This window comes from Cercospora kikuchii (assembly GCF_019650295.1).
Source record: "Cercospora kikuchii DNA, contig_00009, whole genome shotgun sequence".
Lineage (NCBI taxonomy): Eukaryota > Fungi > Ascomycota > Dothideomycetes > Mycosphaerellales > Mycosphaerellaceae > Cercospora > Cercospora kikuchii.
Window position 1 is genome coordinate 1,466,515 of NW_025408590.1, and position 24,787 is coordinate 1,491,301.

The following is a 24,787-nucleotide window of genomic DNA, read 5'->3' on the forward strand; positions in this document are numbered from 1 at the left end:
GGATCATGCTCGCGCTATGCAGCTACACGCTTCGTTGGGAACGCGGCATTCCCCGAACTGTACAATACTTACAAATGCAGCATCCACACTAGACCTGCTGCGCTAAGCTATGTTACAATGCGAATTCATGACATGACACCATTTCTCCTCGCCTTCATTCATTTCCTCGTGCATTTCCAACGATTCATTCACACCAAGCCAGTGTTCTCCAACAGACGAGCACTTTGCCGTCTAGTTGTCACTGTATTGGTTGCTTCGTGCTTCTTCACAGGCGCTGTCTTTGCAGCTGGCAATGACGCCATCTCCTCAGCTTCAACTTCAGTCTTCTTGGCTCTGGTCCTTCGTGTCGTAGAAGGCGCTGCCTCAGACTGAATTTGCTCGTCCCGAGCGTCGCTTGTCTTCCTTCGTTTCCGCTGAACATTTTTCGATTTGCCAACATCAACAACAGGCCCCTTGCTGAAGCTCGTCTCACGCTGAGAGCCTTCCACATCAGTCGTTTGCGCCTGCGAGTTCTTGAGAGCCCAATCGGCGCCCTTATCAACCTCTTGTGTCGCGGCTGAACCATCGATGTGTATATCCAATGCCCGTAGCTCCCTTCTTGACTCTTCATCCAAAGCATAGTCCCCTCTCGTGACCTTCTCGGGCGAAGTAATGTCCGCTCCAGCAGCCTGCGCTGCGAACTTAGCCTCGACTTCGTCTTCAACTTCCACTTCTCCTCGTTCCGCTTTCTCCATTTCTTCCTGAGTCGCATCTCTCTTGTCGCCAGTCAGAGGATCCCACACAATGCCTTCTTTCAACCACATCCATCGCAGGCAAGCTCGGAGTTCTTTGTCTCCCGGCACAACGCGCTTCCATTCTGGTTCGAAGCCATCTTGCTTGGGATTGGTACCTCGATAATCATCGGCAAGTCCACGCAGCACATCTCGGCAAAAGATGCGCCAGCTGTCCCAGCTGTACGGTCCACATCCAGGAATATGAGCAATTTCGAGGGCTCCAGCGCAGTCGTCCGCGTCTTCCTCTATCGTCTCGTCTTTCTTGAACTGCTTGCCATCCCCCTTGCCAGGATAGTGAAGCGTTCTATGCCTCTTACCAGCTTGAGGTGGGTCGGCGTGCCAAGCAGCAGCGAGGGCTTGTAGCCTCTTGGTTCTTTGATGCTGTAGGCCAAGGTGTTTGATCATCTCGAAGAGTGAATCATAGTCTGCGTTGGCAAGGTCCGCAGCCTCCGGCCATCTCCGCTTGATCTTCCAGAATGTTGGGGCTGCCTGCCTGCCAGTGGTCTTGTTCAGAAGAACAGTTGCCACAATCATCCAGAAGGGTTCCTGCCATGTCTTCTCCTGTATGATGCCAAAGAAGGGCTGGCCAATGGGTGGAAAGGGATTGCCAGATTGTCCAGCAGGAACTTTACGCCTCTTCCCAGCAGTTGTGTTATGCAAATCTACGCGATCCTCAATGAAGTGCTCGCTGATGGTCCCTGTCTTCTTCGCAGGCGATCTTTTTTGCCGTGTAGATGGCGGTGCATCTGTTGGTTCGTGCTTGATTGACGATGACAAATGACCACTCTCCTGCTGCTCTGTCGACTCTAGGTCTGAACGTTGCTGACGAGATGAGACTGCAAGTTTCTCGGATGTTGTTTGTGTGTGACTCTGCTCGGGCAGTCTCGGCCTGGTTGGGGTCGAGAAATGAGTGCTCTTGTTACCAGTCATCTTGCGCGTTTTCACTGACGAGATAGGCGACTTTCCGGTGGCTACATTTATGGCTGCGAGCACAGCAGCGGGAATGTTGCTAGGCACGTTGACGATTGGCGTTGATGGAGAAGGACTTCGGCTGTTCGTCGTATCATCAGATCTTTGATCTTCTCGTGGCCGATTCGCCGCATGTGCTCGTTCTTCGTTGCGTCCATTGGCATGGTCTTTGGTGGCGGTCGCCACTTTGAAGCCACTGCTGCCAGGATCATCTCCGTCTTCGCTACTTTCAGTGTCCGAATCCGAGAGTGTCAATTCAGGGGGTGGCGCAGCTTGAGGCGCCAATTCAGAAATTGTGGTTGGTCTACGATGTCCTGCATCGTGCGAAGCTGAGCTCAATTTGCTCGAATTATGTGGTATGCTGTCGTTGTTTGTCAAAAGCTCGTCCTCAGTACCAGCTGGAGGTGATTGGATCTTGGAATCCTCACCTTCAGGTAAAGGCCGAGTGCCATCAAAGACATCTTCCAGTACACTGTTGTCCAGCTCCTGTGATTCTGCCGCCGTGTCAGCCTGCGAGTCAATGGTGGCCGGCACAAAGTCTTTGAAAGATAGGAGCGTCGGATCACTGTTGGCTTGCGCTTGTGGACCTGGGGAATGGCCAGATGATGTCCCACCACGATCTTTGCCCGCTGTTGTAGTCTTGACGTTGCCGTTAGCCGCTGATGAAGTGTTGGGTCGTGGTTGTGGAATACCTGCAGCTTCTTGCCGTTGCGAGGCCGTCAGCTGCGTTCGAGGTGGCTCTATCGCGGACTGTACGACTGTAGCCGGCTCCCCCAAGACATCAACGTTCGTCGCCTGGTGGACATCCTCCGGGTCTTCGCTACTTCTGCCGCTTGCACTCTCGCTTGAGCTGTCACTCGAAGCCTCTGCGGGCAAGTCTGTGGTGTTTTGAGCCGCCTGATAGGACTCTGCTGAACTTGTCCTATCCACCATTGTCGTATCAAGCCCGTCCTGGGCTTCTGCATTAGTTTCGTCAAGGTCGCTCATGGCATCCGCAACATCATCTGAGTCAAGAGCATCATCTATCTGCCTTGAACTGTCCTGGGCAGGCGCCTCGCTCATATCAGCGTCACTGACGTCGACATCTGAAGTTGTCGAGTCGCCTGCACTGAGCGCGTGTCCGGCATAATGGCTTGGCAGAACGACATCCTCTTCAGGGATGCCGTCCTCAGATGCATGGCTGCTGTCGTCGCTGTTCGCCATGTGTCCTACCTCCTCGACTGGCTGACCATTATCGAAATCAGAAATCGCATGCCCCTCCTCTTCAGCAGCAGCCTCATCTGCATTTTGATCTTGCAATTCATCCCCTGGAAGCTCTTCGTGCTCGAGATCATCATCCTGACCCGCAGCGTAGTCTTCCGCATCCTCGCTGCCAGAAGTTTTGTTTGCCGGACTGGCTGCAGCGGCTAAAGCCTCAGCTGCAGCATGTGGCGGAACGGTGTTTTCTGCTTCCATCTCCTCATCTGAATCAGGTGATGCAGTTTGACCACGATCTGGAGCCAAGGTTAGATCGTCGTTGTTCGTATTCTCGATGCTCTCGTCGCTCATCTTGCCATCGTTGTTGAGGACTTCTGCTGCACTCCGTATACTATCGACTTGTGTTTCGGCGTGATTGTCGTCCGAATCCGCTTCCAAATCTCCTGAAGCTGGAGTTGCATCTTTCCCTTCGTTTTTGTCCAACGTCGGCATATGACTTGTGAAGCTCTCGTGGATTGAGCCACGCATAGTTGGCTTGCTGACCAGTCCGGAATTCCCAGAATCACTTTCACTGCTGCCGTCATCATCACTGTCACTATTAGCCTCTTGCCTGCGCTGCTGGATGGCAGCGCTTAGCCGCTCAAATTTTGCTTGCGTGTTGGCAAGAGTGTCATTGGTGTTGGTCGTGGCCGGCACACCAGAGAACCTCCTCTCGCCGAAGGCCTTGAACAGGCCGCGACTATTGGGGTGATGTAGCATGGAGACAAGCGGTTTGTTCTCTTTACGCGAAACAGTGGCGGTTTGAGCGACTCGTGTTCTAGCATTTGAGGCACTCGGAACCTCCCTCACTACCACAGAAGCTGCGGTAGGTGGCTGTTGAGCATGTGTGCTCTCGACGCTTTCCTCGTCGCTGCTTGGGTCGCTTGAAGAATCGACTTGAATCCCCGCGGAATCGTCCGACTTGCTGGAATCGCTCTCTCGGTCATCAGTTGAAAGCATGGGCGTGATCGCGGGTCCGATATAATGCTCCTCCATCTGTACTCGCTGCTCCGGCGTAAGATTGCCCCATAGAACATCTTCGGTGGTGAGCTTCATTGCAGCGCTCCGCTCGATAGCCTCCCAATCCATAATGAAAGTTTCGTCGGGGTTCTTCGCAGACGCGGCTTTAGTGGAGTCATGACTATCAGAAGCGACGACTTTGTCTTTAGGCTTCTTCTTCTTCTTCTTCTTATTTTTCTTCCGAGGTTGGGGCTCCCGTCCAATGGATGTCTGGTTCGGTTTCGCTGTAGCTCCATTGATCACGGCCGATAGAAGCGGTGCCGAGTGAGAAGCAGCAATTTTCGCTTTCTTGTGCTGCTTGCCAGGGACTTGACCGGCCGCACCCGGGACTGCTCGATCTTTGTTGGGCTTCTTCGACGTGTTCGGCTGGGAATCGACATTGGTCCTCTCGGTCTTGGGTAGGGCAGCAGATATGCGGCCCGCCTCACTGTCGCCAGTCTCGAGTTGAAGTTTTTGCTTCTCGCGACGTCGCTTTCTCTTGCTCGAACGGTCTTTGGAACGCGCAATGAGCGCAGAGTCGTCATCTGCAATTCCTGAAGGCTCCGTCTGTTGAAGTTTCGTCTTGTCGTCTCGCTTCTTTTTCTTCTTAGACTCGCGCAGACTGCCATCGGCTGGCAAGCCGCTGAAGCTGAAGGATCGCTTCCGAGCTTCTTTCAGATCCATCACTGCAGCGCGGCGCACCTATCGATGGCATTCATCGCCAGTCTCTCCGATGTTTGGCGACGCCCGGGAGGACCGACTTGCATACAAATAATGTTGTCGTCGCGCGGCGGCTTTGTGCAGGGCGGAGGTGTGGGTGAAGATCGACCGGCCCGCGCGGGGACTAAGTTTGTGTAGACGACAGCAACAGCAACAAGGATGAACGCGGCTTTCTGCGCAGGTACGTACTTGCAGTATGGGCAATGCCAGCTCGCAATCACCCAAGCTTTTAGCGCCATGCAGACTCGAACAAGAGCAAACGACATGCGACATTCACGTTATTTCAGTGCCAAGAGCGCGACATAGGAAGGCATGCAACCGTGAACCGTCGTTGAGTGCGATTCAGGACTGGTTCACTTGACTATTGTTCATGTCCTATTACACACATGCGTCTGCTAGCAGACCCTCGGCCCCCTATGTCATCAACACAGCATTCGCTGCAGAATGCCCTGTTCCGCTTTTAGAGCCCATTGTACCCACTCCGTGGCCTGATCCTATCATACACAGACAGACAGATATGTCTATTCAAACAAAAAGAATTCGCTCCCAGACAAGTGCACAGGTCGTGCCATTAAAGAGCGCCAACCAACGCCTCCGCTTGATAAACCGACGCTGGTAACAATCAGAGGATAAGTAAACATAAGAAGTGCTTCTGCAACACAAAAGGCGTGCAGGCTGTCCAGTCAGAATATATGTCGGCAGGCCGATTCGCTCCGCCGGCACCCCTTCCGTGCATGTTGCTGTTTCGTCCAATTCGTAAGCAAGTAAATGAGTGATTTGCGCTAGGCGCAATGTTTTAGTTCTCCGACGACAGGATGATGAAGTGCTGTTCCCAGATCCAGCCCAGCTCGTTAGTCGGATCATCTTGGTTCTTCGCCAGCCACAGCTCGCCCTTCTGCGCGAGCACATCGAAGACCTCGCCCTGCACGTACTGCAGGTAGGGATATCCGCCCTCTTTGCGGGTCCTGTCGATGCTGAACTCGAACAAGCTTGCACACACAAACAAGATCGGCATGTCAGCGGGGGCCGTACGCGGCGGAGTCGCTTCTTGCGGAGGACTCGTAACGTCTGGCGGGAGAGCGGAGCTAAACAAGCCAGAAAACCGATGCTGCTCGACTTCTGCAGGTGTCGGCCGAGCTGTGTAGTATGAGGCATCCGATGTTGGCCTGTGTGATCTTGGTGCTTCGTGGCTTTGGCGGGGAAAGTAGCTCGATGGTGGAAGAGATGGTGAGTCAGCAGTGGCTGGCCTGGTAGCGGAGAAGGATGAACTCGGGGTATGAGCAGCGGAGTTTGGCCACGGTCGAGAGCCAGCCGCAGCAGAAGGGGCAGGTTGGCGACTGGCAATGGCCGAGCTCGATCGATTCCGTGAGTCCGCTGGAAATTGCCCTTCCAAGCCGGGTGAGTAGATACCACTGTGGCGGCGGTTGTTGGCATTGTGTGACGACTCGCTGCCGACTGAGAGCGTGCGATTTGAACTATCGAGGGTAGAAGGCCGTCGTTTGCTTGTCGTCTCTGAGGATTCCGCGAGCGTCGGCGTTGTGGATAGAAAGCTCGCTGCTTCTACCTTCAAGGTGCCATTGCAAATAGACAGCTTGTTGCAGCGCCTCTCTATCTCGACAAAGTCAGGCTTGAAAGCAGGCTCAATCTGCTGGATGCTGCTCGGGACATCCGCGGCTTCCAGCAAAGGTTTCAACTTCCTCTCCCAAGTACCCTGCCATTTCAACTGGATGTCGATGAAGCAGTTGAGGCAATTCTGGACGAGCTGAGCAGTGAGCGTGTACAGTTTCGGTAGGTCGATCTTGAGCTGCTCGTTCAAAGCCACGTACAGCTCTGACGCCTCCACGGTCTTCTTGTCAGGCTTTTGACCACGACGTTCCTCTGATTTACATTTGGCGTAGTCAACAATTTTCTTCTTCCGCTTGTTGATCGCATTCTGGGGACCTTCATGCAGTTTGATGCATTGGATCATCGGAGCGAGAACCCTCTTCTGCACGTCGGCTTTGTGCTCTCCGAATGCAATCAAGGTCAGATCACGAATGACTTGGCCATATTTGCGGTACTTGCTCTCGATTTCAGGGAGTGTGCTCGGCGAGACGTCCGTGAAAAGTTCCAGAGCGTTGGCGTAATTGTTGATGAGCTCAATGGCTTTGTCGGTCCGATGCATGTAATCCTGCACATCTCGCATACAGATCTGCAATCGAATGAAATGCCCCCCGAACTTGTGAGCCAGATCGTCAAAGGCGGGGTCTTGGAAGGCCTCAGCAATACCCACTCGTTCCTTGAGCTTCTCAGTGCGGCGTCCAAAGGCTTTGGCCAGACCGCTGCGCAAGTCTGTGTCCTTGCGCTTGCCAGGATTAATAATCTGATCGACGAGGTCGGCGCGCTTCTTAGCATCGTTGATTCGTGTCAGCATAGCGATTGAATCTTTGACTGCGCTTTTGAGATCGCCGTGGTCGGGATGCTCAGATGGTGTGACTTCGAGCAACTGCTGGAGCAACATTGGATACTTGGCAACACGTTGAGTCGGTTTCACAAGAAGAGAGTCCAGGTCCCATGCAGACGTGATATCGCTAGCATTAGCATGGCACTCGTCGAGCCAACACTTGACAGTCGTCGTGCTCTGGATCGCCGACAGCCTTTGATTGGCAGCATCGTGGTTCTTCAGATAGGTGCCGTACACATTCTCCATCTGTGGTATGTTCATCAAAAACGTGCGTCCGATCGTTGTCGTCTGATCCTTCTCGTTGTCCACTGCATCGGTGAAAGTGCTTGTCGTGCCATCACTTTGCGTAGTGGAGAAACTACCACGCTTGTTCATCCACCGATGCTGCTTTGGAGGAGTGTACACTTGCGAGACGGCCTTGCGCATCTCATCATAGAAATGCAGTGCAAATTTCTCGACCTCATCGCAATTACCAAAGAGAACCTTCTTATCTTCAGGCTGGACCAGTTCTGGAGTGCAGGTGGCCTTGTAGATATCCTCGATGATCTTCAAATCTTGATGGTAGGAGTTCTCGGTGTCCAGCAACTCTTTGATAATGTGTCGTCTCCTGAGTAGGCGCTTGTGCTCTGGGGCGGGCGATGCAGCGCTCTGCGTCTTCGCAGCGCCATCGCGTCCTGTGTCCACTGACCCGACCCTGGTTGATTCCGAGACAGATGTCATGGATTGAGAAGTGGGCAGACTTGGTGGTACTCGCTGACTGTCTGTAGAAGGTCGCGATGAAGGTGGCCTGGAGGAACTGGACTGTGCCCATGTTCCTTTGTTCAGTCGCGGCGAAAGGTCGCTCGACCCTCTCTCCGATGCAGATGTGGGCGGCGCGAGATCAGGGAAAGCGGAGGGTTTCAAAGATGCCTCGTTTGGTATAGGCGGGGGCGCGTGCGAAGGCGCTGAAGAGACATCTGGGGCCATCGCTTCGGTATCAGGTGGTGTGGCGGTTGCACGATCAGCCGCTGCATGGATGTCGTGCAGGTCCAGACCTCCTGTAGTCGATATCGTTGACAATCTGAAGCCGGCCTCATTCATGCTTGGCGTGAAGGATCCGGTGCTAGGCACAGTGCTGGATCGCGGCGTGTAGCCAAAGTCCTTTGGCGGAGGTGTAGGTTTGTTCTCATCGTCCTCCTGTTCAAAGGGATCTTCTCCGCGCTGCTGTCTTTCCCAGGCTTCGTCCGCCTTGCGGATCTTGGCCTCAAAGTCGTCCTCATCGTCCTCGTCCTTGTTTGGGGTCTCGTTGCCATATACAATGACGGTGCCGGGCACAAATCCATCACCCATCGGCGGGGTATCCGGTGTGATTGACGGCATCTCATATGTGCCAGCTTGCAGCATCTGCTTCTCTGGTGTGCTTTGTCCCTTGGCCTGACTATCCAAAACACTGTCCAGCAGGCTTTGTATCATGATGCCGTTGGATCCGCCGTTAGCAGATAATCGGTGCAAGTCCACCATGCGATGCTGCACCTCTTCAAGCATGTCCGGCGTAAGTGATCCTGTGGACTGATAGTACTCCAGCACACGAGCGATGGCCCCATCTGCGCCAAGTGTATCTTGAGGATCAATGCCGGGCGATGCGTCTGGACGGAATACTGTAGGTCGAAGGGTGTCGTCTCGCGGTCGGGTCTGGCGTTTAGGCGTCGTATTCTGCTCGCTCGGAAAATATGTCACTGCATCGTCGTCTGGAGATTCTGTGTATCCGTTCACAGCAAAGGCTCGTTCGTTGTGGGCTTGCGTGTGCACAACGTCTCCTTGTGTGGGTGAGTCGCGGCGGTGGGATTCGGCGGAGCTGTTCCCCATGTCACTGAGCCACGGTTCTGCATGCTGACTAGTTTCTGGGTCCTCGTCCAGCATGATCCGTATTGAACCTTGATCTGCACCCCGATCGATACCAGACCCCCACCTATCATCCGCATCACTGGTGCTGTCTCTGGCGGACGGACTGTCATCCGCGAATTCAGTCCCCGTACCACTGGCATCCGATCCACTGCTCCTACGCATGCGCATCACGTTGTCTAGGACGCTGGGGCTATGAATTGGTTGCGCGGGTTCACTCTGGCCTAGTTCTATGGTACTTGGAACGGCTGCGGAGCGGCTTGGCGGTTGATAGGTGACGGGTGCAAGCAGGATCTGCGGTCCGCCGTCTTCCACCTGTGGTTGTTCTGAGTCTTCCGCCGCTGCGGCCCGTCCAAGAACGGGGCTTTCGTCCTCGAAAAACGTCTTCTCGGTCTGCGCTGAAAGCAGATCTGTAGTCTGTGCGTGTGGTGCTTGAAGACTGGTTGTCTCCACGCTCAAACCACGCGAGTGTCCATTCACAGTGCTTCCCTCTCTTTGCTGCATTCGCTCCGCGCCTGCGATAGCTTGCGGCACGAAGTCGCCAGTGCTTAGTCGAACAGGACCTCGTGAAGCGCTTCTCGTCTGGCTCCTAGACTGACTGCGAGACGCGCTCCGCAAGCTTTCGTACGAATCGTTGGATCTCAGACTTGCCGTGATCGCTTTCTGTATCCTGGCCCTGCGCTCCGCAAAGTCCACATTATCCAGCTCGGGTATCTTCCTCCGGGATCTCTCTTTTTGCGGATCGTATGGTTTCCCAAGCCACTGTTCGCTTGGCCTTCGGATATCTCTCCTGCCAGGATTCGCGCTCACGAATCGCTCGGCCGCTCTCGCACGGCTAGCGGAAGTGGTTGCCGCACTCACTGGCTGTCTAGGCCGTGATGATCGCAAGGGTGGGGAGGTTATCGCAGGCGGGGCCACTATCTTGGCAGAGAGCGTTTGGTTTGAGGAAGCTGTAGGGATCGGCGGAGGCGCGTATCGGCTGCGAGATGGCGGAGCGTTGTTCTCTTTTCCCTTTGCCGTGCTGGGCCGTGTGGGGGATTTCGATAGCTTGCGTCGATGGCTCGACATGGACGACGCAGATCGTGTGTACGGCGAACTGAGGAATGAGGAGGATGAGTCGTTGCCTTGGCGGTTGCTAATCGGTATTCGCGATGTCGTTGCGGCAGGACGCGACCTTGAGCTCCGTGATATGGAGTCAGGTGGTGTGGGATACAGTGTAGGGATGGTGCGAGCTCCCAGATCCGGCATACTGGGAACAGCTTGCGGGCGTAAAGCATCCATATCGCTCCGGCTGCGCTGATGGTTCAGCTTGTGCTGCTGCGGCTGCGGCGGGGCTAGAGACGGCGTAGCAATGTCCTGATGCGATTGTGAGCGGCCATGGCCCAGCGCCAGACTGCCCTCGCTCCCCCGCCGCGGTGTCTTTTCGAAGGTCGGCAGCGGTCCGTAATTGCCCAACTCAAAGTTGCCATTCCATATCCCATCCGCAGTGATCTCGCCAAACAGCGGTCGCGAATGCTGTTTTGGCGACGTGGGTCGGTGTTTCGGGCTGAAGGCGGAATGTGGCTGGCTGCGCGTGGTGCGAGTAGTGCCGACAGATGAGAAGGAGCTGTTGGCCTCGAAGGACGTCGATGGTGACTTGGCGGCTGACTTGTGAGTATGTGCAGGTCGCTTCTTTTGCAATCTCACGCGCTCCTTGCCCTCCCCGCTTGATGCACTGACGGGAGATCTGGGCGCAGTCGTTCTCCCGGGAATTGATGGCCGTCGGGAGTTCTCACGCTCGGAGGAGCTGAGGGATAGCGGCGGAAGCCCGCTACTTTCCCACTTGCTGGCCATATCTTTGACGAGGCCAGCGGGTCGTGAGGGCAGCAGGGCGGGATTCGAGCGAACACTGGCGAGCGTCCGTGGGAGACCTGAGGCCAAGGTCCGTGATTTTGATGCGCTGTCATTGAACGCAGATGGCGCGGTCCCACTCCCACCCTCGTCGACGACCGGGGTTTCTAGTTCATGGTTGTTGTTGTTGTACAACTCGCTACGCGGCGCGTCCGACATTGTTCAGGGTGGTGCGGGCGACTCGCCCGTCAGATGGCCGACAACGAGTCAAGATCCGGACATGGCATCTGAGTGTGTGACTCTCGAATAATGTTGCGCTCGCAGCCTCAACTGCGATCGAAGTCTGTGCTCGACAAGGGCCCGGTAGGCGAGTCGGCGAGTCGAGAGTGGAGGTGACGTTATTCAAGCAGCGAGGGCGGCCGTGTTTCTGCGCTCGACAGCATGTGAGGATCGTCGCGCGGAACGATAGGGACGTGGTGAAGTTCAGAGACCTTCGCGACGGAGAGGGATTTCGTGTTTGACGTTCGAGCCGACACGAGCGCAGTCGGTCGTCAGTCGCGGCTTCCCGACGGGTGTGCGAGCTCAGTTCCGCCCAAGTAGTCCTGAACGTAAACCAACTTTTCGGAGCACCTCGCCAGTTCACACTCAGCGCTCGCTAAGTCTGCCGCCTCACCACTGCGATCCTACCGATTCGCTGGGAGTGTTCGTTCAGCTTCCGGATTCACAAACCTCCATCATCAGTCCCCCTTGTCCTCCACGACAGAATCAATTTCGAACGAGTCTACTGACCGGGATCCGGTATTGCAGAACCCACCTTGCAGTCAATCACTGCAGGTGCACTTGGGCGCACTCCATTTTGTGCTCCCAGTCTTCAGTAGCGGTCGTTGCGATCGCAATGCTATTGGCCGTCGTTTCTGGACGCAACCTGTGCAACGGAAATGGCCCTTACCACATGTCAACAACGTGCCGCTGCAAGGGATCTGCCCACCGCAGAGCGTGGAGGACTGTTTATTGTCTAAGGCTCCTTACTTGGTGTACACGCGCGTTGCACAGTCGACCTCATAATGATCCTCACTAGAAAATGCAGACCGTCTATCGAGTGCTCTGCTTGCGACCTGTAGCGAATGCACACGTCACACGCAGCAGAAATTGGGCGTCAAGTCAAGCCACCACACATGAAGCCGAGAAACGAGAAACGGTCAAGAACGAGGCTCTGCGGAAGATGGCTCCGTGACGTCTACCGGTCCAGCCCTTCCGTAGATCTTGATGCTCGACTCAGGAGCGGTGCGTGCGTATCAAGCGTCTGGACGACATCCTCGCGAAAGAGGCCGATGAATTGTCGGTTTTTACACTAGCCTTGTGGTGCTCATTGATAATCTGCAAAACCCCATCCCGACCGACTAATGCTTGCGCAACCTTCATGCTCGCCGAATGCCTATCATGATTTTGGTATCATCCCTGCCGACCTAAGCGCCTTGAGAGTTATACTGAAAATGCATCCCTCCCGTTCATCATTCATGACAACCAGCCCAAAGTGATTCTGAAAAATCAACAACGACTCCGACGAAAGCACCATTCGACTGCTCAGTAGCTCAAGCCCGAGCACAAGTGCGCCGTAAGACACACGTACCTTGGCCGGCAACTTTCGTGTGCTCCGATGGTACTGTGCATGCTCGAGCTCCGCCACTGCGGCAAAGGCAATGTAATGCCCTTATCTCGACTTACTCCGCTTCTCCTTTTTGGTAGTCGGCACCTCTTCTTCGCTTCTGTTCCGGGGACTCAGACTGAGGCGGTGATCCTTCCCGCGGAACACATGCATGCCTACATCCGTGGCCCAATCCGAGTAGCCCTGTCCAGGCTCACCGGGTAACGGCAACCGCATCGAGCCTTCTTCGATCAAGCCCGCGTTCTTCATGAGATCGAAAAAGACGGCCTCACTATCGTGCCTGGTCTTGGTGGACACAACAATCACCGCTTTGGGTGAGCGGGTCACCAATGTCACCAGCATACCGACCAGCGGCTCGAGAGTGTCCGTGTTGTACGTGCATTCGGATACGATGATCAGGTCATTTTTGCGAGTCTCCAGATTGGGCGGTAGAGGTTCTAGCCAATCCACCGACTGGAATCGTGCTCGAGAGGCCATAGCGGGTTGCATTTTTGCAATGTTGGCTTCGACCAATTCTTTCGCCTCGTCCAGATCCGTTAGTAGCACGTCGCAATCCGGTATTGACTGTGCTACACTAATTCCGACTGTGCCACAACCGCATCCCAGTTCAATTATATTGGTCCGTCGATATGTAGCCGAGATGAGAACATATTCGAGCAGCGGAAGCGTTGTTGGGTGATCAAGCGAGATGGTGTAGTCGATGTGCTGTGCCAATGCCTGGGATCCGTCCCATAGATGGCGCGCTATACTGTCGCCAGCGTCCTCCAGAAGGCATAGCGAACGTTCGCTGACGGACTTGAATCGTCGTTCGACCCGCCAGCCCGATTCAAAGTGGCCCTTCGTAGGGTTCAAAGAACCACTCCACACATCAATGAACGGTGGCATCATGTCCGACACCTTGGTCCCTTTGACCGAAACATGCACGCATGCCGGCCAGTCCACATCTTGACGGGCGAGATCGAGCGACACATTGACCGAACGTGACCCGCCTTGCCATGACACTCTCTTGCGCAAGTATATCTCGCCATCTTCCTCTGGAGCACGAAGAGACACCACCAAATCGAGGTCGCTAGGATAGAAAGTCTCGCCAAGATCGGTCGTGATAGTGAGGACGGCTTTGAGCGTGACAGTAGCGCGGTCGACGTAGACTTTCGGAGTCTTCAGAAAACGAACTATTGGTGCAGATGTCAATGCCCGCACTCCTCTCCTGCCTCCTCGAGTATGGCGGAGACTCACTGTAATGCATCGTGTGTACTTGCTCGAGCCTATGCTTGCGCCGTCACGCCACCAGGCGCAACTTCACGTCTGTCGCGGAAGAGAAAGAGGATAGGATTTGAGAAAAGGTGAGAGCTCACCGGCTTCGACAGTCGCTCATCCAGAGCTCTGCGCCCGGCTTCGCTCTCATTGGAGCGCCTACGGGATAGTGCTTGAGGTCGCTGCAGCTTCCGAATGTACATGTGGTGTTTCAAGACGCTGGGTGGTAGACACAACAGCCGGAGCGTTCTAGACCCTCGAAGATGCGTCTGGAGGAATCTGATCAGGATCGAGATCTGCAGGTGCGACTCTGGATGGCTGACTAAGAGCACATTCTCCAAGCCCAAGTCCACGTTCACGCTGCGGCAAGCATCAACAATGCAGTATTCCCAGTTCCAGGTTCACCACAGGCCGAAGATCTGACAATTCAAATGGCAAAGTCCGACTTTGGGATGTTCAATTCGATCCCGATAACATACATGCTCGAGCACATTCGCCGCCAACCTGTGGCGGTGCAGCCTAAGAATAAATTGTCTTTCCCGAACACAACCACGCCAGAACGGCTATCATGAAAGCGGCCAACACAAATCCCACGATGCTCATCCCATGGTGGGCCAAAAACAAATCATGCATTACACGCCCTGCACCAACTCCACCTTTCTTGCAGGCCTCGACCTCTCGCCTAAGATCCTCTACTGTGACCGGCAATCCGCGTCCCCGAGCCTTGACACTGAACGCGTCACTCGAAGTCAGCAGAATCGCACCAGTCTGCGAATGCTGGCCATTGCTCAATGGATGCACATATATCTCGGATTGTGCGTGTGAATGTAGTGTGCGCTGCAGCTTTTCGTAGTTGGCCAAACAATTGCGCTTTTCGCCGAAGACGAGAAAGAAGTAATGGGTGTAGAGGTATCTGCTCGCTTCAGCGTGGAGAAGGCGACACGTCCTGAGAAATGCGGTAGGGATTCTGGAGTCTTGGTTGAGTCTTAGGTGGAAGTTGCGGCCTGCTTCAATGTTGATGTATTTGCCAGTTGGGAATAGGTGCTGGTAGATTAGGAAGCGAACGTCATATGGAAGAGCCAGCAGTCTTGACGAGGTGGATTGTGTCATGGTGAGGCCCCGCAAGGTGATAATTGTGCTTCTGAGGCCACAATGGCGGATCACGTCTTATTAGTATACATGCACATGCCTGCCTGGCGTGAGTACTGTAACGTTGCATATCGCTGTCTGTGGTGAGTGTGGCTGTGCCGAGGCAGCAAGTATCCCGATGCTGGCGGCTTCAATATGGGCATTGGCATTGCAGTGCTATTTATCACATCTTACACGAGAAATTCTCTTGCAAGATGTGGCTTGTGAACGTTTATCGATCTCGCGTTTGCGTGCAACACGATGAGCGCTGACCTTCATCAACTCGATCTTCTCCTCCACATCCAAAGTACCAGCCTTTGACTCCCTGTGGTAATTGGATCTGGCTCTCGCTGTCTGGTGCTCTGCTTCTGTGTTGATTTCATTCTGTCGCGAATCAACCGGCATGGTCATCGATGCAGTAGCTCCATGCAGTTATGGCGAAATAACGCCGACTTTGGAGGGCGTCTTATGAGCGAGTCCAGAGCACGGCAATAGCGTTGCAATGGTTCACGCTACTTCAACTTCTGCTTGACGAGGTAGGCTGCAAGTATCGTCCGTAGCGCTCAGCATGCCGATTCGAGAGTGCCAGGACGCTGATGCTGCTATATGGCCCTCACTCCCATTCCAACACTGCCTGTGTCAAACAGCTCCACAAGTCCGCTTCCAAGGCATTCAGCAAGTATCCATTCGAACTCCAGCCCATGAAACTGTTTCCATCGTCTCGTCTGCCCGGGTAGTACACCACTCCACTCGCCTCTCATCCTTTTTGCTTTCGACACTTCGTCACCAAGAACGTTTCCATTCCATTTCTCCTCCAGCAGGTCCTTGGTAGCTTCCCGAAATTTCGGACTTAGCTGTTTCAAGAGGAAGAGCAAGTGCTGTCGACCCTCGGTTAGCATTTTGAGGTACGAGCCTGTCCCAGGTAGGCTGAAAGTCATGGTAGGTTGGACCTTGTTGTTATGGGTGCGGTTGTGCTGCGTGGCAAGCGTGCTCCCTCCGCCACCAGAATCGTGGATCGCGCCGGACCCACCGACCGCAGCAAATGTGCCGGTCACTGCCGTATGACCTGCTGTTGCAATGGATCCAGCTGGCCCGCCGGTGGGCCTAGCGAAGACATTTCCAACAGTGGAAGACAATGCTGCGGGATTTGTAAGGAATCCAGCTTGGACGAGACTCTTGATATCGGCCTGATCAACGTTGATCACAGGCACTGTCTGAGATGCAGGATGCTCACGCATTAGGGAAACATATTGCTCTTTCAACTCCTTCGATAAGACAACGTCCTCCCGCAAAATTCGCTCGACCCAGTCTTCTACCAGAACCACGCCCTCGCCAACAGCAGTTCCGCCCTTGCCACGGCCGGGTATTGTGACTTTTCTGACTTTTCCTTCCGCCACCAAACGTGCCAGCTCTCGTTCAGTTGCCGTGGTCGAGGTGCTGAGTGCATGCAAGTGCGCTATACTGACGATGGGTGGCATTCGAGCTCGAGCTTGGAGAGTGTCGGCTATCTGCTGGCTGTTCATCCCAGCAGCTCGTTCCGGGATGTCCTCGAAGGCGTTATTGAGGGCATGGCGGATGAGAGAGGTGGCATCTTGCCGCGCAACGGTGGGTAGGCGAGGGATAATTCCGACATCTTCCAGCCGTTCAGCGTCGGACACTGTGCTGTTCTTGCGCAAACCAGGCTTGGTGCGCTGGGCAGATGTGAAAGGTGATGAAGACTTGCGCTTCAGTAGCGGGTTGGGAAGCTTGGGCATATCGCCGTTTCAACGCCGTGTCGGTTCAGCCCTGGCCTCGAAGCTCGTCTGCCGTGATGCGTGGTCCAGCGGGGCGGCTGAGCGTCATGGCCTGTCGTCTGTCGACCGGATGAGTAGCGTGTGACTGCCTGCAGAGCGCTGCGCGTCGGATGTCGTGCACCTCGAGGTAGAAGTGTACAGTGTCGAGAGAAGTGTTGACACATGCAAACGAATTGGCGCTAAGGCCACAGTGCAGGTCTCACCCGCTGGCGGCTGTGCGTCATCACAAACGGATCATGCAAGACTTGACCTGCCACTGCTTTAGCCAGCCTGCAGCGCTCGAGCAGAGGCGGAGAAGCTGGCACGGCCGGATGCGAGCTGTAGACATATCTTTTGCGCCCTCTCCGCCATTGTCGTGTTCCTTCCCGTTCGTCGTCGCGCTGCACTTGGAACAGCAGCAATTCAGGACCCCTGTTCGCTCGCGTCACTGATCGTCGGCAAGCACGACCATGGCGCTCAATCCAGAGCCTGCCTCTCCCACGACACGCGAAAATCAGCAACTGCCTCCCAAAAGCTACGCTGAAGCTGTTGAAGAGGACCCCATCGACGCCCGAACTCCGGAGATTGACGAGAGCATCATCAAAGAGACGCCGCCCCGTCCCGCGCACATCAGAAACGGTTCCGGCGAGCCTCGAGCTCTCGGCGAAGTCATCGACGAGGCCACCTCATCCCCTGGAAGTCCTACATTACGGCATCCCAAAGGTAGACTTGAGTCGAAGTCGAGTCGTGAGAGCTACGCAAGTGCTGTCAAGGAGCATTCGCCAACACCAAACGGACTGCCCAATGGTGACGGCTACGGAAATCCCGTGAAGGAGACGATCAGGAACGAGCTGAAGACAAACGGCGCCAGCAACGGCAACAGCGAGACGTTCCACGGCGTAGGCGAGGACGAGGCCCCTCGGTCACCAGTCAGGCGGACACACAAGCGTCGCTCCTCGCGCACGCTCAACGGCGAAACAAGTCGACCCACCTCATCCGACTCACACATCGATATGGCGAGCGAACAACAGCAGCCGAACGGCAACACGCTGGCGCCGTCTCCTGCGATCGACCTCATTCGTAATAAAAGCGGCGAGAATCTGACTTCTGTCAAGCGCAACGACGATGACTTTTTGAGCTTGCAACAAATCGAGGACAAACCTAAGCCTGTTCGTCAACTACGGCGAGACAGCGAGCTCACGAGCGGACGTCGTGCAGGTGAGGGTTGGGGGAGGAGTGCGATTCGGTGGGCACCGCTGAACGTGCCCGTTCAGCGTAGACTGCAGACCGCCATGGTCCTCCTGCACACTCTCTCCATCGTGGGCTCTCTCGCTTTCTTTTTACTCCTATGTGGCATACCACTCCTTTGGCCAATCCTGGTGCCTTACCTCGTCTATGTCCTCTTCTCGCAGGTCTCGATCGATGGCAGTCTGGCGCTTCGCTCCGAGTTCTGGCGTCGAAGTAAGGTCTGGTCGCTATTTGCCTCCTACTTCCCAGCGCGGCTACACCGAAGCGAGAAGCTGGAACCGACAAGAAAGTATGTCTTTGGATACCACCCACACGGTATCATTAGCCACGGAGCTTTTGCCGCCTTTGCAACTGAGGCACTTGGCTTCGGCCAGCTCTTCCCTGGCATTACTAACACATTGCTCACGCTCGACTCCAACTTCAGGATACCGCTTTACCGCGAGTATGCGCTTCGAATGGGTCTCGCCTCTGTCAGCCGCGAAAGCTGTGAAAACATTCTTTCCAAAGGCGGGCCGAATCAAGAAGGCATGGGTCGTGCTGTGACTATCGTCGTTGGAGGTGCACGCGAATCCCTAGACGCGAAGCCTTACACCATGCGCCTGGTGTTGAGAAAGCGTAAGGGCTTTGTCAAACTTGCTGTCAGGTGTGGTGCGGATCTTGTTCCTACTCTGGCATTTGGCGAGAACGATATTTATGATCAATTCGACTCGGACAAACACCCTTGGATTCACAAAACTCAGCTGTTCGTCAAGAAGTTGATGGGCTTTACTGTAAGCATCCTCCTCTCATTTTAAGCTTGTTGCCCGTACTGACGTTCTCCCAGGTACCCCTCTTCCACGCTCGTGGCGTGTTTAACTACGACGTTGGGATGATGCCTTATCGTCGACCCATTAACATCGTGGTTGGCCGACCAATCCAGACAATACAGAGCAAAACGCCAGGTCCTGCTTATGTTGATGAACTGCACACCAAGTATGTCGAGGAGCTGCAGAGGATATGGGACGATTGGAAAGACACTTTTGCGAGAGACCGTAAAGGCGAATTGGAGATCGTGGAATGAACGTGAGTTACATTCACATATGTTTTTAGTAACGGCCGCGTTGCAGTACGGCTGGCTTTTTGTTTTTATAGTGTATCAGAATAGCATAGCGGCAGCACAGCGCACGCATGAAATGTTCATATGAAAATTAAGTAACAGACCAAGCGGTGATTGGTCTCTGTATGTGTAAAGTGAGTGAATGAACATATGAATATGCTGCTACATGTACTTCTAAATCTAGTCGGCGCGCTGCTTTGGAATCTTTGGCAGCGTCAACCACATTCCGAGCAGAACAACCAAAATCGCAAGGATGATCGGTTGCAAAGCCTTGACTCCAACCGCATTCGCAATGGCACCAACTGCGAAAGGGATAACAGCTGCTCCTCCCATACCCAAAGCTGCCACAAAGCTGATCGCTCCAACATGCAGATGCTTCGGAAGTGTCTTTGACAGCACCACCACAGCGGCAGGGAACATAGGCCCAAGAAAGAACCCAATGAGAGCAACAGAGACGGCTGAAACTATAAACTGGGGCACGAGCCAGACGCGCATGTCTGCCAAGATGAGGTCACCACTTGTCGCCTGGACACCCGTGGGTTGGAAGACTTGTAACCGTGGCTATCTCTGAATGCAACTACCTTTGAGTGCAAACGCAGGTCGCTAAGCCAATGAGCAAAGCTTTTCATGGATCGAGAGCCAATCTAGTTCGGTGCTTGCACTCAGAGGACGTTGCATTCAGAGGTATCCACGGTTACGACACACGATCACAAAGACTACATCGACACCACATTCAATTATCGAAGGCGCAAGGAAGCTGCGATCTGGCGGCACTTGATCCTGGCTGGGTCTTATAATGGGGCAAGAAATGCTCGGGCACACCCATCGTCACAGGAGACACTCCAAACAAATGTCCACATGTACATCGGAGCTACACTCTCATTACGAGCATGCGAAGACCATCGCACACTACAGCATGTAGGCTAAAAGCGCGACACTAGCCATCAAGTCTTCCCTTCCGTACAAGCACATTGAGGCACGCTTATACACTCGCATGCAAAGGCAGTCACAACCTCCAGCGTGTACACTGAAGCCGCGACACCAGCCGCCAAGTCGCCCCTTCTCTACAAGTCCACTTGGGCACGACCTCTAACATGTGAGCTCAAGCGCGAGGCCAACCGCCCAATTGCCTGTTTACAAGTGAACCGATGCACGCCTTGATACGATCGTGCAGAGGCGGTAGTAGCCTGGGGCATGAGAACTGAGGCGCCAGATACGGTGTCAAAATCGCTCCTTCGCTACAAGTCCACTCGGACACCCTTTAATATAAGCGTGCAAGGGCAGTCACAACCTGTAGCATGCACGCTCAAGCGCGGCACGGCGTAAACCGCACCTTCTACACAGGTGGACTGAGGGAAACGAGGCAAGTCTGCGGCTGCCACACTGGCAACCCCCATCCTTCTATTCGAACGAACGAAGCTAATTGCTGCCAGCACACGAACTATTCGCAATCCACGACGTCGCTCTTTGCACTGATTCGTGTCTCTCGTCTCAATACCAGCCGGCTCTATCCACGACGCCGACTTCATCCACGATGTCGGCTCCATCCACTGACGCCGCGGGTCGCCCGGACTTGGAAAGCCAGATACGAGAGATCATCTTCAGTATCGACAAGTTCCACGACACCGACACACACATGCCGCAAATGGCGACAGAGTTGTAGAAAAGCTCTGCCCGAATGCAAGCAACAGCTGCACCACCACTCTCTCGCGGAACTTCGACGATGCAAGACGGAACATTCATTCATACAATTCCTTACGACCTGCATGCCGCTATCCACAGCGGCAGCATTGACTACAACAATATGTTCGACATTATCAGTACCAGATTCTCGCCAGAACTGAGCAACGACCTCTCCGACTTCCACTCACGGCAGCACTCTAGACAAGCCGACATGCAATATGAGATGCAACTTGCCGACATCGTCTCGATCAGCGTGTTTGACAAGAACGGCGAGGAGCGCCCTGTATGCCTGCCAGTAGGCAATCCAGGAGAACATGGCTTCCACAACATCGGCTCGTATCCCTCTTTGTCACCAGCGTCCAGCACAGAGTTAACAATGGAGAGCTCCACCTCGCCTTCGGTCAAATGGGCCCGAAAGTACTTCGGCTGTTTCGATGGCTTTACTGGGGATATAATTCTGCATGCCTTTTCGCCCTCAGCCAGTAAGACTGGACAATCATACAAGCTTCGAGAATTCTTCAACGACGACGGACTTCTACGCGGATTGAACGACAAGTATTGCCAATGGTTCGTCACGATTACGGCAGGAGACGCGGTCTTCAACCTCTGCTGGGGAGCTCTTACAGTTGAGATGTTTATCTCAGCATACAAAGAACTCCCACTTGAATACATTGCATTTACGGATGAGATACAGATCATCGTGGAGCGAAGTCGCAAGAACCGCAGCATTCGGGCGCTATGGTTCTTCACGAGACACCCAATGCAATACACAACTTTTGGAGGCAGAGGAGTCACATTGTCAGACTGCCGTTTCGTGGACTTTGCGGTCAACATGGGCAGATGCCTCGTCAACTTGCCACCGCTAGCTGCTAGCATCACGAGCTTTGAGATGGAGGAATTGGGCCTTAGCGAGCCCCTGCATCTCAGTCCAGCATTACCATTTTGTGGCGGACTTCGCGGTTGGGATCGTGACCGCTCTCGGACCTTCTTACGGACGGATTACTACCCGGAGGATCTCCACCTTTTCACTCCTCAGCAACAGGAGATGTGGCTCGCATTATCGACCGAGAGAGACTACACGTTGCCGGAGCCGAATCGCTACAAGTTGCTAGACCCGTTGCCAGAGTATGTGGAAGAGGTGGTGGTCCGCTTGTTCCCAGACACTCTTCCAGACTACGAGAGACAGCGTAGATGGGAGCGTAGCCGTCAAGAAGTTGACAGGAATATGGGAAAGGATATGAATCCGGCGAGTTGTGAACAGCGCGCGCTCACGAGGATCAGCAACAGACAGCTCGCCGAGGACAATCCTTCATTGACCATGAACGCAATCGCCAAGAGAGCTGCAAAAGCTCAGGAGACCTCAGAACAGCGTGAGATCCGCCTAAGCAAGCGACGCGCACGTTCAAAGGTTCTTACTGCCAGGAAGCAACAAGAGTATGACGACGAACTCAAAGCGCAAGGGATCGAGAATGGTGCAAACGGAAAGAAGAAAATGACCCCAAGAATGGCTGCAAACGCTGCAAAGCGAGCCAAGGAGACTCAAGAAGAGCGTGAAGCGCGTCTGAAGAACGCCCGCGAAGGCTACCGGGCCAAGGTAAAGCGGCAGAAAGAGGCTGCACGCAATGCGGAAGACAGCGAGACTAGCAATTCCGCTAACGAGGAAGACGATACTGTGTTGGACGAGAGTGCTCAGGAGATGGAAGAGTAAGCGAAAGCAGGAACTCCGCGGGTAAGGAGGGTAATATGAGACAGGAGAGCGATCAAGCAACATGTTAAGAGACCATCAGATTTATCAGAAGTTTTCAGTGGCCCAACTCCCATCACAACTCCGAATAATTGCCAAGTCCTTCTCCTGCGGTATCTCGGTACATCTCTGGGTCATCGGCATTGCGCATCTTCAAGAACTCGAATTCCAGCTTGTCCGTCTTCTGCTTCAGCAACTTGAACTCCATCTTCAGTTCGTCATAGTCCGCCTTCAGAACCTTGTACGCGTCGCATTTGTATTTAGACGGCTCCCATCCATCAGGCGCATCCACGGTGTTTTCGCATTTGGTCCTCTTGCTAGCCATGCAGTGGACACAGGCTTTTGGAACGTTGGACCCCAGCAGTCGGACTTTCGCGCTGTAAACTACACACTGGCGACCGGATTTGCTGCAGCGATCACATCCAATATCGGCGACTACTCCATCATCGGTAAACAGAAGCTTGCCGATATGATGCCACTTCGTCTGGTCCTGGCGGTCCATCTTATTGAACTTCCACTCTGGCAAATAGTACCATCGCTGACGATCTCGTGCCTTCTCACTGCCGAGCTTCGGATTGTAGACCAACTCCAACTTCTCCCTTAGGCTCTTGGAAGGCTGCGTCGCCTGCTCTACATTCTTTGCGGGCCTCGCTGGCTTGGATGGCTTCTTTACGCGGCTCGCAGAGACTTGCTGTTTCGGATTACTGAAAGCTGTCAGCACGTCTTCTTCCACTTCAGTACGATGGATTCTCTACCCATGTTCTCTGCGCGCTGTACTGCTTTGCTTCTGCTTCGCCATTGTTGCTCACTGGGATAGGGATGTCGTGGGAATGGGAATGAGTGCGGTTGGACAGCAGCTTCACATTCAATGTGAAGTCGTTGTCATGCGTGTCAACCGTTGCTGCATGCTGCATGCTGCGTGTGTTTGTTCGATTGAGCTGGCGAGCTCAAAACTTCACTTCTTGATCCGTGCGCCCACCACATATTGCATCAGCCACCTCTTCCTGACTTCAGACTCCGCTTCTTCATCCCAATCCAACCACCGCCGCCATGAACCTGTCGCCCCGCAAGAAGACGCAAACATCAGCTGGGCACACCAGATCCCTGCCGCTTCGCTCTGGATATCAGTTGTATTCCAAAGAAGAGCAGAAGAAGTTTACTGAGAACTCGAAGTGGTCATATAGCCACAAAGACGCTTCCCGCGTGCGTATTCGACCTCTCAGTCTACGGGCTATGCAAGCATGCTAACTAATGTTACAGCGCCTCAATGTCGCCGTGGCCGACTTGATGCGAATGGAAGTCTATTGCCGTCACCTACTCCGCACGAAGTCTTCTTATCTCGCAGAAGCTGGAAAGGAAGAAGACCCGGACTACTGGCCAAAGGAGGGCGAAGAGATAGAGTACTGGATGTTTACGTTCCAGACCACAGCTGCGAAGAGTCAGCTTTTTTTTGTGACCTACAGCATGATGCTCAAGTTTCCCGAGCATTTTATGCCACTCGCTGAGAACGACAAACCGCTGGCAATGAAAAAAGACTTGGGCAGGGAGATCCCCAATCCACACAAAGACAACGAAGGTAAGTTCAATTATGTGTTCGCGGATCTTCTCGTAGCTAACTGCGTACAGGGGAGAGCGATACCTACTGGCCACTCAATCTCGCAGCGCGTCAAATGCTGTTGGAAAAAATGGTGCTGCATTGGGCACGCGAGATGCAAAAATTTGAATGTTGGCGCAAACAGGAAACGGAACATGAAGGCATCGGCGCCACGACCTACCAACTGGCGGCTGATGAGAGCAAGAGCGTGCCTGGCCAGCGCAAGAAGAAGTCTCAGTGGACTGAGCCAGCACGTCGTGTGCTGTATTGCACATACAAGAAGACGAGGAAGACAGCTCTGGCCTTGAGCATGATGTTGAGCGAATGTGTGAAGGATGGGGTGAAGGTGTTCTTGGACAAGAAGGAGGGCCTGGGATTCGCTGAAGTTGAGCTCTTCGTGGCAGAGATCAAGAATCACTGGGGACTCGATGCGGGCTTGGTATGGCATTTGCAATATGTCCACAAGAGCAACGGTGAGACCAAGATGTACGAGGTGAAATCCAGCAAGGATCTGGTGAAGGCATTGATGACGGACGAGGAGATGGGCGTTCATGCTCAGCACATGTTCAAGGTTGTGGACGGACCGGCGAGTGAAGCCGAAGGCTTGCTGCAATTCCCATACGAGGAGGAAGAAGGTGGCGCATAAGTAGAGTGTTGAGTCTCAGTGGTCCAAACAGCGCCGCGGTCTCGACGTTCTTCTTGAAGATGCTGGAGTATGGAAGATAGCGCAATAGGATCTTGCCCGTGACGG

General features: G+C 54.1%; 10 protein-coding genes across 10 annotated transcripts; 3 read left to right on the top strand and 7 right to left on the bottom strand.

The window, feature by feature from the left end:
* Window positions 1-188: 188 nt before the first annotated feature.
* CKM354_001269300 (uncharacterized protein) lies at window positions 189-4,661 on the bottom strand (the record flags this gene model as incomplete). Its single annotated transcript, XM_044808217.1, has 1 exon — window positions 189-4,661. The coding sequence occupies one exon, from the start codon at window positions 4,659-4,661 to the stop codon at window positions 189-191; it is 4,473 nt and encodes a 1,490-aa protein (XP_044664152.1).
* Window positions 4,662-5,493: 832 nt separating this feature from the next.
* CKM354_001269400 (uncharacterized protein) lies at window positions 5,494-11,070 on the bottom strand (the record flags this gene model as incomplete). The annotated part of the gene is made up of 1 exon (XM_044808218.1): window positions 5,494-11,070. One exon carries the CDS (start codon window positions 11,068-11,070, stop codon window positions 5,494-5,496), a length of 5,577 nt encoding a protein of 1,858 aa, XP_044664153.1.
* A 1,492-nt stretch (window positions 11,071-12,562) lies between these two features.
* Window positions 12,563-13,763, bottom strand: CKM354_001269500 (uncharacterized protein; the record flags this gene model as incomplete). The annotated part of the gene is made up of 2 exons (XM_044808219.1): window positions 12,563-13,689; window positions 13,754-13,763. The coding sequence occupies 2 exons, from the start codon at window positions 13,761-13,763 to the stop codon at window positions 12,563-12,565; spliced, it is 1,137 nt and encodes a 378-aa protein (XP_044664154.1).
* Window positions 13,764-14,290: 527 nt separating this feature from the next.
* On the bottom strand, window positions 14,291-14,881 carry CKM354_001269600 (uncharacterized protein; the record flags this gene model as incomplete). Its single annotated transcript, XM_044808220.1, has 1 exon — window positions 14,291-14,881. The coding sequence occupies one exon, from the start codon at window positions 14,879-14,881 to the stop codon at window positions 14,291-14,293; it is 591 nt and encodes a 196-aa protein (XP_044664155.1).
* A 620-nt stretch (window positions 14,882-15,501) lies between these two features.
* Window positions 15,502-16,653, bottom strand: CKM354_001269700 (uncharacterized protein; the record flags this gene model as incomplete). Its single annotated transcript, XM_044808221.1, has 1 exon — window positions 15,502-16,653. One exon carries the CDS (start codon window positions 16,651-16,653, stop codon window positions 15,502-15,504), a length of 1,152 nt encoding a protein of 383 aa, XP_044664156.1.
* A 488-nt stretch (window positions 16,654-17,141) lies between these two features.
* On the top strand, window positions 17,142-18,979 carry CKM354_001269800 (diacylglycerol O-acyltransferase; the record flags this gene model as incomplete). The annotated part of the gene is made up of 2 exons (XM_044808222.1): window positions 17,142-18,689; window positions 18,743-18,979. The coding sequence occupies 2 exons, from the start codon at window positions 17,142-17,144 to the stop codon at window positions 18,977-18,979; spliced, it is 1,785 nt and encodes a 594-aa protein (XP_044664157.1).
* Window positions 18,980-19,195: 216 nt separating this feature from the next.
* Window positions 19,196-19,510, bottom strand: CKM354_001269900 (uncharacterized protein; the record flags this gene model as incomplete). Its single annotated transcript, XM_044808223.1, has 1 exon — window positions 19,196-19,510. The coding sequence occupies one exon, from the start codon at window positions 19,508-19,510 to the stop codon at window positions 19,196-19,198; it is 315 nt and encodes a 104-aa protein (XP_044664158.1).
* Window positions 19,511-20,693: 1,183 nt separating this feature from the next.
* Window positions 20,694-22,406, top strand: CKM354_001270000 (uncharacterized protein; the record flags this gene model as incomplete). The annotated part of the gene is made up of 1 exon (XM_044808224.1): window positions 20,694-22,406. One exon carries the CDS (start codon window positions 20,694-20,696, stop codon window positions 22,404-22,406), a length of 1,713 nt encoding a protein of 570 aa, XP_044664159.1.
* A 112-nt stretch (window positions 22,407-22,518) lies between these two features.
* CKM354_001270100 (uncharacterized protein) lies at window positions 22,519-23,241 on the bottom strand (the record flags this gene model as incomplete). Its single annotated transcript, XM_044808225.1, has 2 exons — window positions 22,519-23,146; window positions 23,198-23,241. The coding sequence occupies 2 exons, from the start codon at window positions 23,239-23,241 to the stop codon at window positions 22,519-22,521; spliced, it is 672 nt and encodes a 223-aa protein (XP_044664160.1).
* Window positions 23,242-23,492: 251 nt separating this feature from the next.
* Window positions 23,493-24,682, top strand: CKM354_001270200 (uncharacterized protein; the record flags this gene model as incomplete). Its single annotated transcript, XM_044808226.1, has 3 exons — window positions 23,493-23,645; window positions 23,703-24,018; window positions 24,069-24,682. 3 exons carry the CDS (start codon window positions 23,493-23,495, stop codon window positions 24,680-24,682), a joined length of 1,083 nt encoding a protein of 360 aa, XP_044664161.1.
* Between the last annotated feature and the right edge of the window lie 105 nt (window positions 24,683-24,787).